General features: G+C 34.3%; 1 protein-coding gene across 2 annotated transcripts in view; it reads left to right on the top strand.

Annotated features, from left to right (window-relative positions):
- The window catches only part of LOC110030757 (isoleucine--tRNA ligase, chloroplastic/mitochondrial), a 78,772-nt gene that overhangs the window by 36,893 nt on the left and 21,540 nt on the right, over nt 1–20,339 (top strand). For both annotated transcript variants that reach the window (XM_020733649.1, XM_020733648.1), the window contains exons 14-15: nt 4,850–4,981; nt 7,005–7,133. In XM_020733649.1, the coding sequence (XP_020589308.1) occupies nt 4,850–4,981; nt 7,005–7,133 (261 nt within the window). The remainder of the gene's footprint in view (nt 1–4,849; nt 4,982–7,004; nt 7,134–20,339) is intronic.

Genomic DNA, 20,339 nt, shown 5'->3' with positions numbered 1-20,339 from the left:
ATCTGAACTTGAAACCTTCAAATTATACTAATGTATTTTCCACAATTTTGTCCAAATTAATATTTATGACGTGATGATATAAAAAGTTGTAGATTTATGGAGGAAAACTTCTTTTGGTTTTTCATTAAGCATATAACAACTATATATATACAACTCATACTAATCCTCATATAATTATAGGGAAATTCAAGTAATTTGATAAAAGGAAAGACATAAAATAATAAAGGATAACTAAGAGAGAATACTTTCTCCTTCTAAAATGTAACAACGGATACATGATTTCCTAAATCCTTGGTGGGTTCATGTGGTCCACGACTATTTGCATTTCACTACTCCCCCTCAAGTTTGGTTCTTTATGGTGTACACGTAGTTCTTGGTTTCTGATGGGAGCTATGGGAGACTTTAGTGGTGGAGTAGGTTCATTTTCATGTTGATTTTTAATAGTGGGGATAAGAGTGAGTTCATCGAGTATATAAGGGATGTGGCTTAAGGTTGCTGAATAGAACTCAAAATATGATATTATCTCGAACACTCCCCCTGAATGTTAGATTTGTGATAATATGATTGATTTTCAAAGAAGGTGATATCAATGGAGTAACATTTGTACCCTTTTTCTTTGAAGAATATTTGACAAAATTGCATTTAATTGACCTCAGATCAAGTTGGTTTGATATGGTTGATGTTGATGAAGAAATGCTATGCAACTAAAATTTTAAGTGGTAGGTTAGAGGTAAATGATTAAATGTGGGGGTAGGACTTTATGAGAGTGTTCAGATGTTTGTTAAAACTTAACATTTTACTAAGCATCTTATTTATGAGATATGTGAATGTGAGCATTGCATCCTCCTAGAAGTGTTTGGGTATATTATTAGTGAATAAAATTGAATGGGCTACTTCAAGGAGATGTCTCTTCTTTCTTTTAGCCACACCATTTTGTTAGGGTGTATCAACACAAGAGCTTGTATAAATGATACCTTTTTTTGGATAGATAAGAGCCAACAGTGGAGTTGTAGTAGTCTTTTGCATTATTAGTTTTGCAACTCTGAAGTTTCATATATGTTTTATTAGTTTTATTAGTGGAGTTATAGTTGTAGTAGTCTTTTGCATTATTAGTTTTGCAACTCTGAAGTTTGCTCTGAAATATGATGGTTTTATTAGTGGAGTTATAGTTGTAGTAGTCTTTTGCATTATTAGTGGAGTTGTAGTAGTCTTTTGCATTATTAGTTTTGCAACTCTGAAGTTTCATATATGGATAGATAAGAGCCAACAGTGGAGTTAGATTAGTTTTGCACTCCCTCTGTAGGATCATATTGCGGAAATTTTCAAACATGCTGATAGTTTCAAAATTTTTTCATGAGAAATGTCCAAGTGGTTTTGGTGTTATCACCAATGAATGTGATAAATCACCTAGCCCCATTGTATTTATTATTTTTGAGGGCCCCCATATATCACATGAACCATGGAAAATGGATGTGTTGGTTTTATTTTCGGCTTGGGTGAACTTGTCAAGTATATTTAGGAAGTTGATAAGTTTTACACTGATAAGAACCAGGTTTTTTGTTGATAAATAAATGATTATACAAATTTTCAAGCTCATAAAAATTAGGACGCCCAAGCCAAAAATGCCATAAAATAACTTGACACTCATGAGAAATAGACTCAGATTCAAGGCTTGACTCAAATGATTATGAATGATGGGGTGGTCCCTTTGAAGTGGCAATCACAGTGATCTGATAAAGTCCATGATGCATGTTAACACTATCAATCACCTTCCCCTAGTCTATCAACTGAAATTCACACAAATCAGGGTAGCATTTAGTATAATAATTCATGTAACGAGTAAGTTTGCTAATAGACAGTAAATTACAGTTAAGTTGAGGAACATAAATCACAGATTGAAGAATTAGATTCTTGGTGAGTTTCACGCTTTCTTTTCCTTCCACAGATGAAAGTGAGCCATCTGCGGTTCTAACTGCAGTATAATGTTTGCAAGAATGGAAGGATTGAAAAAGAATAATATCACCTATCAAGTGATCAAACATTTCAGAGTCCACTATCTAAGGTTGATTCTTTATGTTGAGAACAAGAGCAAATGAAAGACTACTCTGATGTTCTAGAAAGCTGGTATAAGATACAAAATATTGTCTCAGAAGACTTTAGAGAGCTTCAAGTTCTTTCTTGCTACAAGGACTATGTACATGAGGCTTATCTTTCTTTGATACTGTGTTTGCTTGATTTTCTCCATCACCTTTCACTTTGTTAAGCATTCAATCTGCAGGCTTTCCATAAAAATTTCAAAACTTCTCCTTTGGAAGACCACACTTCTTGTAATATTCGCACCATGATATTTTCCTATTTAATCTTGTTCTAAGATGATTTGTGGGGGTATAGAACTAAGTTATCACCATTTGATATGGTGGGATTACCTGTCATCATGCATTTCTTCCTGCTCTCTTCCCTTTGTACTTTGAAAAAGGCTTTAAGAATTGATGGAAGAGGCTTGGTTTCCATGATTTTTTCCTTTGACTTCATCTAACTCTTTGTTGAGTTCTAGAATAAACTTGATGATTTTTCTCTGTTCAACAATTATTTTATAAAGAGCAGAGCCTTGTGAGCACCTCCATGTGTATATGTCATACATATCTAGTTAGAGCCAATATTTAGAGAGTGCTTTGAAGTGTTGAGCAATATTCAACTCAGCGTGTCATGGTTGTAATCTTGTTTCGATGGAAAATAACTCATAGATGTTGTCAACATTTGACTGGGTTTCTCTTGCGACATCTCATATTTCTTTAGCTCGTTTATATAAAAGAAAGTTATCTCCAATTTTCGTGATCATGGAGTTGACAGGCCATGATATGACCATGTGAATTTCAATTTTCCATGTATGATGTTTAGAATAAGTGATTTTTGGTGCAGGGTTTTCTTTGGTGAGATGATCTTTTTTACCACATGAACACATGTTGAGACCATTGGGGGAAATTGTTGCTATGTAGTCTGTGATTGGTGATGTAAGAAGAAAATTCAAATGCAACAAAACTAAACATAATACGCTTAGGTTATGAAGTAACTTCTGACGAGGAAGAAGTGGCTTTTATGCCATATTTGTTTGTCATGATGAGGTAGGGAGAAACTGTTTGTTGTCAGACAGGATTTTTACTAGTGTGAGAAATTTTCTGTCATCGACACATGATTTTTCTGCTACTGGGAGTAATTGTCTGTCGCAACACAATATTTCTGTTGAGTACCGTGGAGGCTAGACCAGGTACTTTCGGCGGGCTGACCGCAAGCTCCTCTAATTGCTCGGCAAGGAGCAACTAGGTTAGCCGGAAGAGGCCGAAAAAGAGAGCTGCCACATTGATAACAAGAGAAGTATTCCACAGTTTAGGGAGAAGAGGCTGATCAACCAAATGTTCTAGATGATCGTGGTATCCAAATGATCAATTTAGGGAGGGCTGATAAAGGAGGAGGGGCCGATCGATGCAGTGATCTAGATGCATGAATTGATCGACACAATGATCTAGAAGATCTATTTAGGCACAAGAGCTGATAAACGTAGTGATCTAGATGATCGATCTAGTGCATGAGCCGATCGATGCAAGCAATGCAGATGAAGATTCAATGCCGACGATTCAGGGATGAAGATGAAATTTCGACGAGTGATCCAGGCGCACGAGTAAAGACCAGAGCCTGCCAGGATTGCACGAGATGATGATTTTTGCTCGGTAGGAAGAAGCCTGACATAATTCGATTGTCTGGATGGAAGCAGGAAGACGGTTGCAGGGTTCCAACTGTAGGGAGGGGTTTCAACCAAGAAGGAGAGAGCTTGGGTTTCTTTTCTCGCTTTGATATGATGTGGATTTTTGGAGGAATAACTCTCTTGTTTTTTCATTAAGTATATAACTCTCTCTCTCTCTCTCTCTCTATATATATATATATAGATAAAACTAAGACTAATCCTCATACAATTAGAGGGAAATTCAAATAACGTGATAAACAGACAGAAATAAACATAATAAACGATAATTAAGGGAGAATAACTTCTCTCCCTCAAATATAACAAAGGATCCATGGTTTCTTAAATCATTGGTTGGCCCATGCGGTCCACGATTTTTTGCATATCAACAAGAGTAAATCTATATCTATTCACTATTCCCTGTTTGTCATGTAATACTGTGCCTCCATCTTTGTCACATTATCATTTCCACGTTAAACTTGCTTTTATGTTTCTTTTCCTTGTTAGTAAATGTTCAAGAAAATAGCTAGTGTTTCTGTGTTTAAAAGTAATGGCCATCAAGCTTTATCCCAACTATTTAGCTTTAGCTTTATGAATTCTTTTTTTCCGTTTGTACTGCTGAGTTTTTAAAGGAGTTTTACTTGTCCTTCACAAATCTTTTGATCTCATTCAATTCTTCCAAACCTGTCTCTCTCCTCCCTCATACTTTGACAAAAAATGGTGGCCAAAGTGAAATTTTTTTTTGTTTGTGCAGAGTTCATTTAACCACTAAACTTTGCAAAGGAAACTGCATTTCATGTTGTATAACTACTAAAATAATAATTATTTTTCAAATACTTAAATTTTGGGAGTTAATCATTCTTTATAGATGACGTTTTTGGTCCCTTTCTTTCAATGATAATGTAAACTGATTTCACTGCACTAATTTTTAATCATCTTGTACCTTGGCTTCATGAGGATTGGGAAATTTTGCCATTTCTATATAAGTTTAATTAATTATTATTTTTAAATGTTTTTTGGGTACTATATTGTTTCAATTACGTACAACTTGCCTGAATACTTGATGCATGACTGTGTTAAAATTGTTTGACGGTCATCATGCTTAACTTGCAGCTATAATTTCCAAGAAAGGTAGTGATGCATGGTGGTACATGTCAAATGAAGAGCTTCTCCCTGAAAAATTTCGTAGCAATGCATCAAAATATCAAAAGGGAACTGATACAATGGATGTTTGGTTTGATTCTGGTATGTGCGTAATAAAATGCACTTTTTTATTGATAGCTATCAGGACAAATAATACTTAACTTGGAACTTTTTTTTTTTTTTTTTGTAATATTTTAGTTGTCACTACATAGTTGTTTATTAATAATTAGGTGGTTTAGATGTCGGCATAGCCTTTTGCTTGTAGGGTAACTGGGCATTGTTTGTCTGTCTCATTTTTTAATAGAAGATGGGTTTCTTTCCATGCAATGTGATAAGTTAATTTTTCTGAAAACTAGTGCAATCAGGTCTTGGAAAAAGGATTATCATTAGGAATTTCTATCAGTAAGAAAAATTACACTCTTCATCAGCAAACATAAATTCAGCCTATCAAATCTTATCCCACACAGCAACTTCACCGTTTGGCTGTTTAGCTCAATTTTGTCACAATCTGGCGTTTGTAGAGAAAAAATTACCATGCTCAGCACAAGTGGAGATTTATTTTTTCCATTCTTATTTTGAAGTATCTTTCGTTATGGGCTGGTATAACTTATACAACACCTAATTGGGACATAATCAAAGTACAAACTAAATTGTGTAGAACATAAAGATTAAATTTGTCAAAGTTTCATGCCAACTAAATCATTTATCAGTAGTTTTATGGTCTTTGTTTTGAAGGTCTGATTCTAAATTGTTTGATTGTCAAATTTTAAATGAACGAGAAAATGTGATCATCATATCTGAATTACTAACAATATTGAATGAATAAAGCTATAGAACTTATCAACCCTCCAATCATAGAGACTAAGGGAAAACTCGTAAACATATTTTTTGTGATTTATCTCCATTACCAAATAATTTATGTGAAAGCTATATGCATACTTCTATTAAATTCAAATTTGAATGAGTGCCCTTAACAACATGCAATGTTAATGGTGTGAACTGAATGGAATGGCATCATTCTAGGATTCCTAGAAGGTTTTTAAGGATCAGATTCTAGAGTTGAGATTCTGGAGAATGGGGAGAGGAAATGAATATGTGAGGTTCATGTAGATCAGAAGGATAAATGTTCGTTACGGCTGCCTCACATTAGTACAGCGGTTCAGTGGGTCCATTAGTACAGCGGTTCAGTGGCTCCTCTTGGCTACTGCGCTTCACTGCAGCTCTTCGCAACAGCTCTTCTTCACAACAGTGCAGTGCATAACACCAGCTAGTAGAGTAGATGCAGTCCTCTTTGTTGCTGACCTGCTGCCATTGCTATGAATGTTTTCTCTGTTTTCTACTTTACAGCCACTGCATTTTTCCTGTTTGAATCCTTTTAATGGGAAAACCGTGCACATCACTTATCATTGTTGACATATGTAGTTATCAACTGGTTTTGCATTTTTTTCCTTTTATCTATCTTATCGTATTTTCTATTTTTTTTTTATCATAATGTCTAATAGGTGTTGAGTTTACTGACTTAATGTTACATTGCTCGTGGAGAATACTTTCTTTTCATTTTAGAAGTATTGGCTGCCTAATAACGTTGTAGTTCGCCATCATTTATTATAATGCTTTGAAACCTGAGTCACTAATTTTGTATTGGGGAAATGTTTGAAGTATAATGTGCTAGTGTCTATTTTTTCCATCATGTATTGTTATGGCATTGTTTGTAATTGTTTTTATTATTTTGTAATTCACCAGGCAGACCACCATTATGTTTATATCATGCTTTAAAATCCAAACCATTATATATAATAGATTGACCGTTGTGCTATAAATTTTCATGGTTGAAACATTAAAAATCTAATCTTTAACATCCCATTGTTGCCATCTGTATATTCCACAAATATTAGGCTGTTTTTAATATGTTCTGTGCATTGATTTTCTACAAGATGAATTTTTAATTTTCTAAAGTCTCAATAAACAGTCACAACTTGTCTTTTATGTCGTGACTATCAAATGTTTATATTCAATAAGAAGACACCTTATGTAGATTTTATCAATTCTTCTTCACTGGCAAACTCCTTTGCTTCATATTACTGAACTTTTTCATATAACAGTTTCATTATTTGATCCTCCTCAGGATCATCTTGGGCCGCAGTCCTAGGGAAAAGAGAAGGTCTGAGTTTACCTGCAGACCTGTATCTGGAAGGCACAGACCAACACCGGGGTTGGTTCCAGAGTTCTTTGCTTACAAGCGTTGCTACAACAGGTAACTTTTAGACACACGTGAACTTAACTTCAGGCACATGTAAATTTAGCAATGTTTGATGTTTGGTGAGTAGTGTATGCTTATGTGAGTGTTTTTTGGAATTTTATTCCTCTATGAAAATATAGGGTTTCTTTAGTGAATTCTACGCACAAAACAAGGCCTTTTCTATTCACATCACATTTGTACGAAGACGGATATGATCAAATGCTTCACCATTGACACATTGTTCATATGAGTGTAAAGATACAATCCATGCATTGCTTGATACACAATATTCAGGCTTTTTCCTGTGTAGAGTAAGCTACATTTAGTTATCTCTAGTTTTTGACCTTTTAGCTATTGGGCCTCATTACTCACAGAAATTCCCAATTATATCCTATAAGTTTTTCTAAAGTATCTGTATAGGTTATGCTTCATTAACTTATAACCTCACTAAAAATTAATATGAAGATAAATTATCCTTTCTAAAGGGCTTCTTTTAACTTTCGTAGTTATCTATTTTTCTTGTTGGTCCATTCCCTCTTCTTTATTATCTTCTTGTCATTCCTCTCTTTGTATATGATGTTTTGCTTGTTCCACCCCCTTGATTCTCTATTGCAACAAATAAGTGTGGGGTGACTGTCGCATGAACAAGAGAGAACCTTGACACAACCATTAAAATTTAATAAGAGATGCAATCATACTTTTTTGAATTTGAAAGGCTTCATCTCTATTCCTTTTTTGTTTTATAATTCTGCGAGTGTTATTTACAGTCATATTTTTCTCTTTAAGCACCTAACGCAGGAGCGTCTCTCACACTGACGCGAGTCATCCGTAGAGAGAAGTGAGATCACGTCCCGCATGCGGGAAATCCCGCGAGTGCTTTGCTTAGACTAAACCAGTCCAGGTTTTTTCCCTTCTGATGAGTCAGCTGATTCTCTTGGGCCACTCCTAGCTATTCTCTTATTATATATTTGTATTTATGATATTTTAGGTTTAGTTTTTGGGTGTTTTGTATATGGTAAGCCGCCATCTTTTTCTTTTGAGGGCTGTATCCTAGGATTCCAGGTGGTGCTTCGACTGCATCTTGGTCTCAAAGTGGTGTGTATTTTTTCGTTACCCTCCCATTTCATGTCATATCAGACATATTCTATGATTTATAACTCAAAGGGACGTACTATCAATCACAACTGTAATATAATTGTGCTATTTGACAGCAAACCAAGAAGTCAAAGGTTTCTGGTTGTAATTGCTTCTTTTGTTGAGCTTACTGACCCAACCACACAGACAAAAGTCTTAAACCTTGTTCTCACTGACATAGATTATTTTGGGTATAAATGTAATAGCATACCTGACATGATATTGATTTCATGTGAGCTTAAGTTAACATTAAAATTTTCACTCTTTGATAAATAGTCTTGGAGGGCATATTAGTTTTTGCTCTTAACTTGTGTATTTTAAAATTTTTTTATATTTTGAATTCTCTTAGATTTTATGATAGATTTATCTAGCTGATGTCACATTCAACACGACTCCATCGGAAAAATTGGGATTAAATTGCTTATTTTACAATTTGATTAAATTTAATTGCTTAAGCATTAAAAAAATTGTTAATCGTGCCAGCTCCAGCCCCATTAGGAGGAGGATTGGATTAGAGGCTCAATATTATCAACTCCAGCCCATATAAGTAGGAGGATCATATTAAGGTGTGAGGCTTACGACTTTGTCTTATAGTCAAGATGGCCCGCTTGAGAGCTTGTTTAGTTTAATCATGTTGAATTTTTTTTTTTTTTTGTGAAAGTATAACATTTCATACAAAATATATGATTTGCATGCATCTTAAGGTTGATTATAATTACCTTAAGCTTATATTCTTCCCGTGTAGTAATTTCAACTGCTCAAGTGAATTAAGACAAGCGACAAAACACATGTGTGTGTAATTTTTATTAATTATTTTAAAATATTTAAATTTTGAATATTTACATGAATATATTATTTATCAAAATATATCCAAGTTTTAATTGCATATTTTACGGTAGCTTTCTGCTCATTATTAAGGATATTCTGGATTCATTGGTGAGGGGCTCAATTTGGAAACTGATTTGTAGTTTTATTTATATTTCTCTTTGTATAGTCTAAAATTAGGTGTAATTTTTGAAACTTTATCTTTTCTTGTACGACAAGTTTTGCTGCATGTGGATTTTCTAATCCCAACGGGTTCCACGTGAGATGAATTTTTTTGCTATAAATAGAGGAGAGGTTTGGTTCAACTCACATTTGATTAAAACCTCTTTTAATTCTTAGGCTTGTTGAGGGATTTGAGCTGTCCACTTGTGGATGGAGAGTTTTGCTTGTAATTCATTTAGATTCCAAGTTTCCCAAAAATTTTTTGTAAGTTTAATATGACCATCCAATTTGTTTATTTTAATTTTACAATTACAAATTAACATAAGCATTAATTTTAGTTTAATTTTATAATTTCTTTGTTTAGTATTTTATTCAAAGTTTATTTTAGGCTCTTTCATTTTGCAGAAATCGAGTTTTAATTTACTTTTAGACAGTCTCCCGTTGTTGTCCCCATATAGAGGGCTACATTGGGAGTTAGAACATACCCACTACATTAAGAAATATGTGCACGGTCAGTGTCGTGAGAAAGAAAAAGCTTGCATGGGGTATCTGCAAGTAGATTTCAGAACTCACATATTTTTTCGTTGCTTTGGGAGGCTTCACTTACATGTTTCCCTTGCGACACTGAGAAAAACTTACTCTAATTTCGATTGTAGCGCCAAACACACTATAAAAAAGATCGTGTCGCAAGCATCACATACGATTGTTCCCCGCAATGGTGAGAAAATTTCTTGTTGCGCCAAACCCATCATAGTTAGTATTTTGGGGTTTAGAAAGCAACCATTTTATACCTTATTGTGATAAGCCAAACAGATGACATCAATACACATATTTCAAAGCAATTTTTTTCTTGTTTTTTATGGTGTTTATTTGCTAGAGAAAGAAATGCGAGAGAGAAAGAGAGTGATTTCTCTCTCTCGGTTTAGAGAGAGAATGAATGGGTTGTCTAGGTGGTTGGATTGCACTTTTAGACAGTCTAGGTGGTTGGATCACATACGATTGCTAGAGAAAGAAATGCGAGAGAAAGAGAGTTTTAATTTACTTTTAGACAGTCTCCCGTTGTTGTCCCCATATAGAGGGCTACATTGGGAGTTAGAACATACCCACTACATTAAGAAATATGTGCACGGTCAGTGTCGTGAGAAAGAAAAAGCTTGCATGGGGTATCTGCAAGTAGATTTCAGAACTCACATATTTTTTCGTTGCTTTGGGAGGCTTCACTTACATGTTTCCCTTGCGACACTGAGAAAAACTTACTCTAATTTCGATTGTAGCGCCAAACACACTATAAAAAAGATCGTGTCGCAAGCATCACATACGATTGTTCCCCGCAATGGTGAGAAAATTTCTTGTTGCGCCAAACCCATCATAGTTAGTATTTTGGGGTTTAGAAAGCAACCATTTTATACCTTATTGTGATAAGCCAAATAGATGACATCAATACACATATTTCAAAGCAATTTTTTTCTTGTTTTTTATGGTGTTTATTTGCTAGAGAAAGAAATGCGAGAGAGAAAGAGAGTGATTTCTCTCTCTCGGTTTAGAGAGAGAATGAATGGGTTGTCTAGGTGGTTGGATTGCAAGTGGGAGAGTTTTGGAGAGCTTGCTATATGCAGATTTTGCGTGTGGGTGATGAAAGATTGTGGCAGCAAGGTTCAGGCAGGTGGGCTTATTTTGCGAGGCTACTTATGGTGAGTGGGGTTTAATTGAATGTGGGGAATCTAAGAGGATAGAGAGAAGCTTCTCTTTGTTTAGAGAAAGCATGGGAGAGGAGGCGAAGAAAAGCCTATGGACTGTCAGATTTATTATATGAATCGAAGGAGGTCACTGACTATCCTTGCAAACGAGAGAGAGGCAAATGATGGGGTGTTTGTCCTGTCGCGATTCATAGAGGCATTTGACTGGGTGGGGCACATAATAAGGAGCTGGCTTGTTGCTTGGTATGGGAGAGGAGGTTGGGTTTATTTCGTGTAGAGGCAAAAAGAAGCGAGAGAGAACCGGATGGAGATGAGAGATATGAGGGGCTTTTTGCAAATTTAGAGAGAAAAATGAAAGATAGGGGTTGGTAGTTATGGGCTTGGAGGAGAATTTGAAAGAATGAATGTGGGGACTGATTATGGGAGAGAGGAGAGGAGAGGTGTTTTTGGCAAAAAATCAAACAATTCTCCCACCCTTTTTTCATCCAGGTTCATTAGACTGGGCCTTATTATTATTATTATTATTATTTTGGTTTTATGATAAGGAGATATAGGAGAGAAAAACAAGCTTTTGAGAGAAATAACTCCCAACTTTCCTTGTTGATTTATGTTTGTCACGAACTTTTTTTTTGCCTTTACAATTTTTTTTATTTGCAGTCTTGTATCAAAAGTATAAGAAGAGAAGTTTATTTTTGGAAATGTTTTAACATCTAGTTATTGCCCAATTTATTTTTAAATAAGTTTTCATTGATATGAGAATTAATGAAGGAAAATTTAAATTTGAATATTATGAGATAATGTATAGATATATAAAAATATATTAACTTATATATTTTTATTAAATATATAAATTTATATTAAATTTACATAATACTCAAATAGTATATGATTATTTGATCCCTCGACACACATTAGATAAAGCTCGATTTAGTTGCGAATAAGCTTGTTTTAATTGCCTTATTGATCTATACACACTCACATAGTTTGTTCTACGAACATAAATCATTTAAATGTTTCAACGACGATCGAAGTGATTTTAAGTTTGATCACTTGACGACATATTTGATTGTTGTCGATGTTGTTATGTGCAATCAACTTACCTAATGTAGTGGATGTATATGTCAATAATTTTCCTTAACAAATATGATGTGTGTTTGAAGCAGTTCATATTTGTTGCAAAATATCTGACCATTGTCTAGGAATTTTTCACATTTTATTCTCTTTGCATTTTTCTGATTCAAATATCTAATATATGCACGCCTTATGATTTAATTACAAAATTATTTTGAGAATATATTTCTTCTTTTATTTTTATAGGAAATGTTTAGTTGAAGGAGACTTATAGATATGTTACACAATAAGCTCAACGATAATATCATTTGGGTCTTGATAGACAGTAATGATTCTCAAAAGGCTATCGAAATAGATGATAGTTTTGAATAATAGAAGTATATACTAATAGAGTATGGTGCATATGATAATTTTTTTTTCACATGCTCATATATGCTTTCCACATGTCAGCTCAACCACCTCATTTTCAGAGAGAAATTTGAATGGCTTATGTCTATCAAGTTGAAGTGTGGTGAGTTCAACTCTTTGAAGAAAACCGTGGATAATGTCAATTACGTTTTGGATAATTAAGATTATTTGACCATCATTTAATGCATTTAGATTCATCATGTTGGGCTTGCTATTTTACTTTTGTGCATTTGCCAGACGAGCTCTATTATCTTGCAAGCACACCACAATAAATTGAAGAAGATAAGAGTTTTTGAGGCTTTATATACCTCTATATTTAGCTTTGAGAGTGTCCCTCTTTTATGGATTACAGAGTAATTGAATTTTGATACTTTTCTACAAACACGTTGGATGTCTTGAGGAGTTAACTATTATATTGTGAGAGCTATAAATGATATCTTGGTTATCGAAATTTGGTTGTTATTATGAGGATTGCATCCCAGCTGTTGAATAGTTATTTCGCGACAATATTCTGCTCTTGGGGATAGACGTGGTGAGTTGATTCTGTCGATAGTTTTTCCTAAAAAAATTTAGGTTACTATCAACAAGTTTACACATTAACAAGGCTACCGATGTATTATCAAACCATTATCCCATTGGACATTCATGGTTTTTTCCATGAGGACAATAAGTATTAGAATAAGATGATGTTACAATACTTTTTTAAATTTAGTGTCACGAGTAAAGGACAGAACACAGTTGTAGAGCCTTCTATAGAAATCATGTATGTCTCCGACTTCTTCTAGTATGAATGAAGATTTATTTTTTATAGGATTTTTGGTCACATGGTGTGTCTTTTTATCATCCTTACCAATAGGGTTCAGATCCAACACATTACTAGCGGCTAGTTTAATTTTTTTGTTAACAAATTTTTTTGACTTTCGTGATTCTCAATAAAATATATAGGGTTTTGAAGGCCATTTCAAAGTCGGTTTCTCTTGATATTTACATTTGTATTTATGCCTGTATTCATATTCATGTTTATAGGCCATTTAATTGCCTGGAGTGACCTTTAATTTTTTTTTTTATTTTGAGAGAACTACTGTTGTTATGTTTGTCACAAGCGTCATTCACCTTAGTGTGAGAGAAAAGTATGCCTTTTTTTCTTAGTTCTTTATTTGCTCGTGAATTGATTTTGCTCGCTGCATCGGCCGACTATAGTGATATTCTTGACAATTTGATCGGAGTTGATATAATTGATGTTGACTGCAGAGGTAGATGTGTGTTACACTACATAGGGTGGTCATTAGTAGTTGTTGAGTGATTTATCAATATGACCTGGATGATTGTGTTTTTGCTTTGGCTGATTTATAGTTTTATGGGTGTATCATCTCAATATGGTTAGCATGTATTTCATTTTTTCTCTGACAACTGCATATATTAGGTTGCCTCTTATTCCTGGTTTTATTGATACTAATCAGATAAAATCTGTTATTGTAGAGATGAGAATGTGTGCTGCAACCATGATGTAGACATATCTTCTTAAACTTTACACTTGTTCTGGATTTCACCTAACTTCACCATACAGTCAGTCGTACACGTGTGAGTTACATCAAATTGACTTGAGTAAGAATGCATTTGCAACTTTCATGGAACAGGAGTAATCCAGAAAGTATGAGCTTTAAGTACGATTGCTTGGTATTCCTTGAGAGCAATGGCCCCGATGTAGTACTGCATATGTTGATGACACTAGATGTATCATATTTACTCTGTTTTTATAATATTGCTTAGTTGCATGAATTTAATGGCTTATCATTCTTGTTCGTGTCATTTTATCATTCTACTATATATATATATATATATATATATAATAGAAGCAATGTGCCTGTCATGGGAGATGGAGTTACTTTTTCACCAATCAGAGTTTGATCTTGTGAGCTGTCTCCACATACATGATGTCCCTTCATTGGCAGGCAAGTATGTCTGGTATCGACACAATGAGCCTCTTCGTGCTTCCACGGATTGGATTGCTAGCTTTATTCCACATCGATGCCGACTCTGGAGGAGATACTCTCTATTCCTAGGATGTTAGTGGATGAATGACTGATTTTCCTGGAAACTGGTTAAGGCTTATCACCTACGAATACATCTGACCCTACTATTGCTGACACAAGTGCTTTTTTTTATTCATACTTTTCCCCATAGTCCATTTTTCATCATTTTGGCTACTTGATTCATATGCAGTTACATCACCGCTTATGAAGATGCCTAGGGCTGTAAATGAGTCGAGCTTGAGTGAGCTTAGGCTTGGCTCGTGTTTGGCTCGTTCAAAATTGCATGAGTTTGAATTTGTCTTGTGTTCGAAATTGTCTTGTGAACAATATGTTCGTGTTTGGCTCAAAATTTTCCCATTAAAATTAATTAAAAAAAATAGATGTAGAGTGTTAGATTCGAACATGAAATAAATCTATGCAAAAGAAGACTCATCATCACAATACCTCATGATGTATGATTTTTTTTTATTTCAAGCTAAAACGAATCGAACATTAGCTAACAAAGAGTTGTTTGTGTTTCACTCGTTTATACTTTAAGCTTAAAAAAATTGCTCGTATTTGACTCGTTTACTTAACAAAAAAGTTGAACACGAGCTGTTCGCTAATAACGAGCTTTTTTGATAGCCTTAAAGAGGTCTCACACAATAACACTAGTTCTGATGACTTGTTCTCAGGTAGCCCTTCAATAAATATTAGGGTCGAGAACATGTAGAACTCTTTTTCACTCCAATTAGGGGTGTCAACAAGTTGGGCTTGAGTGAGCCTAGACTCGGCTTGTGTTCAGTTGGCTAATATATCAAGCACAAAAAAATTGTTCGTGCTCGTCTGGTTTGCTTAGCGAGCCGAACACGAGCTGTTTGCGAGCAACAATTTGTTTTGATACCCCTAGTCAGACAACCATATGATGTTAAGGGTAGAGGCAAGATTTAAATCTTATTATTTATATTATAATGTTCATTTAAATAGAATTTAATATACTTTTATTCTATTTTTAAAATTAATAATTTTAATTTATTATAACTCTATGTAGACGTGTTTGGCTCATTTGCTTATTGAATGAATTGAACACGGCTACTTAATGAGTTGAACACAAGCTGTTCGCCAACAAGTCATTTTGACAACCACCCAACATACATATTTTCCTTATTGCCACCATGTGATAATAATTATATGGTTTTTTTTTGTTCTTTTAACATCTTATGCAGTGCTTGAAGGAGCGGATTATGTGTTCATGATTTGCTCTCGGTTTCCCTCATTTATTGATTTCAAAAGTAGAGATATGTAGGAATATAATTTTGTGAAACTCGATCTTTGGATTGGATCCAAGGTCACCTCAGTCTTTGCACATCTTTACAGCATATGTGAATGCCACTTTAGGCTTCTTGGCAAATTCTGGTTTAGGCAATGGAGAGCTTTTGTACTAGGAGACGGTGTGCTGGGAGATAGAGTTTTGAGTTTGTAGACTTAACAGGTCTCTTACTGTTGTTCGGAACGGGGCATTCTTACATTACATTTATGAATGTCAAGAGGCGTTGATAGGCAACAAATACATCCTATGATGAGTTTTATAGGTGGTTTGTGGCTCTTGGGAGTTTTTCAGCAGTGTCTATCAACTATTTTAACTAAGATTTTCATGTTAAACAATCTTTTAACTTTATACGACAACTTATCTCTGAGTTCTAAATAAACTTTTCATCAGATCAACTAAATTGGCAATCTCAGTAGAAACAATTGATAAATGCTCTCGAGACCTCTACTTTTCATCAGATCAACTAAATTGGCAATCTCAGTTGATAAATGCTCTCGAGACCTCCCGGGAGCTATAAAATACATTAAACTCATCTTGTGTTGTGTCTGCTGCCTTGGTATGTCTTCCAACTCTTTCATGAAGGTAAAGTAAAGATGTCCTAGTTTGAACAACGTTAAGTTCACGAATAAAAAAATCTACCTTTCGACACACTGACTCTAATACGCAAGGCCTCCACTATCTAAGTCAAAGTGTAGCAAAAGTCTCGCAGTGATCATACCAGATGCTCATACTTTCAAGCTTCACTTTCAATAAAAGCTACAAATGACCATCATACCCATGCCAATATGGTATAACTTGTGTACATGTATCTGGTGAAGCTAAGCACCGTCAATTAGTAATGTGAGAGATTTGATGAAACTCTCTTTGGTAGAGTGAAAAAATGCATAATAATGTGACTAAAAATCCTACAAAAAATAAATATTTATTCTTATTAGGAGTAGCCGGAGATATACTAATATCTATAGAAGACTCTGCAGTTGCCTTTGTCAGGCCATGTGTATATGATACATCAAATCCAAAAGAGTCATGTAACATCACCCTGTGCTAGTTCAGGTTGTTCTCACGGAGAAAATTGTGAATCTAAATGTGCAACGGGATAGTGACCCAAGATCACAGTTATAGCCTTACCAATGTGTAAATTTGGTAATAGTAACTTAAATTTCGTGAATGACTGTCGGCAGAATCAACTCATCCCTTCTATTCGGAGCAGAATATTCTCATCGAAATAACTCTTGCTTAGGTGGGACGCAGTCCTCATAGAAACGATCAAATGTCAACAACCCAAATCTCTCTTTAAGCTCTTACAGTGTAACTCCTTAGGACCTGGCTAACATGTGCTTGTGACAGAATTATAGAATTCAATTACCCTTCTAGTCCACGAAGGAGGGACACTCTCAAAGCTAAAAATAGAGGCATATATAATCTCATAAACTCCTATCTTCTTTAGTATATTGTGGTGCGCTTGAAAGATATATTGAGCCCATCTATTTAAGTGGAAGATTAAACATACGTCCCAGAATAGACTCACAAGGCAAATCTGATGAATCCTACTGCATTAAATGATAACTTAATAATCTTGATTGCTCAATCTATTTTATTACATTAGTGGCGGGGATTGAAATGATCACAATCCACTTAGCTAACATTATCCACAATACTTTCTAGTGGGTCAAACACCCCTTACTTCCATTTGATAGATGTTACACATTCTGTCTGCTCTCTAAAAATGGAGTGATTGAGCTGATATGTGGGAAATATAAATGAGCATGTAAAAAATTTATCATTTGCACTGTGGGCTTTTAATATATTTATGTGTAGCTCAAGTCTATCATCCATCTCGATAATTTCTTAAGGATCAAACCTGTCCATCATGGCCCAAATAATCTCTTCAGTGAGTTTATTATGTTGTATGATTATGAGTCTTCTCCAACTGAACATCTACAAACAATTAAATAAATAAATTCTCACGATAATATTGCAATTAAATTATAAGGCTATTGTATATATTAGACTTTTGAATCATGAAGATGCAAATAAAATAAAATGTGATAAATTCCTAGACAATGATCAAATAGTTTGCTTCTAACATGATCTGCTTCAGACACATTATGTTTGTTGGGGGATATTTGTTGATATACACATTTACTCCATTAGATAAGTCGATTGGACGTGATAACATTGATCTAAATAAAATGTGACCTCATGTGATAAAACTAGAAATCATTTCGATCGTTGTTGAAGCGTTCAAATGATTTATGTTCTTAAAATGAACTGTGCAAACGCGTTCAAGATCGTTGTTGAAGTGTTTAAAGCCTTCCACTTGCTTTTCTTCTCCCCCATCTCATGTGATTTCTCTAAATTGGAGAAACTTCTCTCGGTCCCCACATTCCACATTCAACCAAATTCCATTCACCATTGTCCAGTAACCTTGCACAACAAGCCCACCTGCTCAAACATTACTACCACCGCTTTCCTCATCCACACACTAACATCCTGCCATAGTAATCTCTTCAAATCTCTCACCTAAAGTCTGACCACCCTAAAACCGAATCAATCCCTCTTTAAACGAGATAAACCACCAATTTTCTCCCATCGTTCTCTCTTTTGCTGAGAAACACCCAAAAAAATAGAGAAATAGCCTTAAAATCTATATCTTGACGTCGTCTACTTCATCTATCACAAAAATGTATAAAATTATTAGTTTTAAAACTAAAATGTAAGTTGTCGCCTGATTGTCATGACAAGTTGAGCTCATGCTCATTTTTCTTTGTGTAGTGGGGAAAACCCGTATGAAATGTTTGTGTTGAAATCCTTTTTATGTTTTTTTTTTTGCATGATTTGCTTAACTCGTGCATTTTTTTTTTAGTGTGACGAGAGAAAATCGTAATGAAAAAATCCATGTGTTTTGAAGTTGGCTTGCAGTTACTATATGAATGCCTTTTTTGTCGTTGTAGATTTTGAAAATTCCAGTTGTAGTGTCAAACGATACGAACCATGAATGTGTTTCTTGGAGTGGTGGACTTTTTCAGACTCCCGATGCAGCCCCTCACTGAATTAAATTTGACTTAAGTAAAATGAAAATTTGAATTTAATTTTGAGCAAAATACTAAGCTAAATGTTATGAAATTAAAATCTAAAGTTGATACTTTAAGTTAATTTGCAATGGTAAAAGCTATACAAACAAAGTGGAGAGCCAGAATAAATATACAGATAACTTTGAGGAAAGTTGGAAGCCAAATGAATTGCTAACACAACTCTTCTTCCTCAAGTGAGGTTGATCAAGCCTTTATTCTCTATTTATGCTTTCTCATGCCACGTTGAACCCATTGAGATTAGAAAATTCACATGCAATTAAAATTTGTCACACAAGTAATTATAAAATTTTAAAAATGACGCCTAATTTTAGAATTTAAAAGAGTAATTTAAATAAAATTGTAAATCAATTTCTAATTTGCACCCCTCTCGTCATTGGATTCATAACATTTGTGGACAGAAGATGGTTGTAAATATTTCAATTATAATTTTGCACGTATTTTGATAAATAATATATTTGTGCAAATATTCAAAATTTTTAATTTTAGAAGTATATAATGAAAGTTAAACACCCACATGTGCTCTGTCACTTATCTTGATTCACTTAAACTTCTGAGAATGTTGCGTAAGAAGAATATTAGTTTAAGTTAAATATAATCTACTTTCATACACATAAATCATATAATTTTTATGAAATTTTTATTTTGAAAATTAATAAAAGAATTCAGCATAATTAAGTTAAACACGCTCTTGAGCAGGTAGTCTTACCTTAGGGCAAAGTCTTATGTCTCACACCTTAATCTGATCCTCATCCCTATACAGAATGAGGTTGACAAGATTGAGCTTCCAATTCGATCCTCCTTCTAATAGCACTTGGCGATATGACTAACATTTTTTGAATGCCCAATTCACTAAATTTAATCAAATTATAAAATAGATATTTTAATCTCAATTTTGTTATGATGTTCGTGTTGAATGTGAATCTCAACCGGAGATGTTTATCCGAATATCAAAGAAAATTCTAAATATAGATAATTTGAAATACTTAAATAAAATCTATCATTTAAAAGCTAAGAGCAAAAACTCACTTACCTTCTGTGATTGTTTATGAAGGGTGACAATTATAATGTTTACTTGAGTTTTCATAGAGTCAATTTTATGTGAAATGTGCTGCAACATTCATACTCAAAATAATTTGTGTCTGTGAGAATGTGGTCTGAGTATTCTGTCTATGTGGTTTGACCTGTAAACTCCAAAAAAGAAATGTTTATGATCAGATTTCTTTGACCGGATGATTTGTTGCCAGATGACATCATTATATTATAATCATGGATGTAGCCTGTATGTTTCCGAATGGTAGTTTGTCTCTTTTGAGTTTTGAATCAAAGAGTATACCTGATAGATTATGAAGCCCTCTATAAGTTAATGTTGACCTAGATTAGTCTCCTTAGATAAACATTCGCCCTACATCTACAAGGTTATCTTGGACAAAACAACACATGATTGCTGACAAATTTTCTTCTATCAGGTTGGTTCAACTACCTCTTCT

The sequence above is a fragment of the Phalaenopsis equestris genome, unplaced genomic scaffold (genome assembly GCF_001263595.1).
Source record: "Phalaenopsis equestris unplaced genomic scaffold, ASM126359v1 Scaffold000760, whole genome shotgun sequence".
Classification (NCBI taxonomy): Eukaryota; Viridiplantae; Streptophyta; class Magnoliopsida; order Asparagales; family Orchidaceae; genus Phalaenopsis; species Phalaenopsis equestris.
Note: the sequence above shows the minus strand (reverse complement) of the source record. Positions and strands in the feature narration are given on the sequence as shown.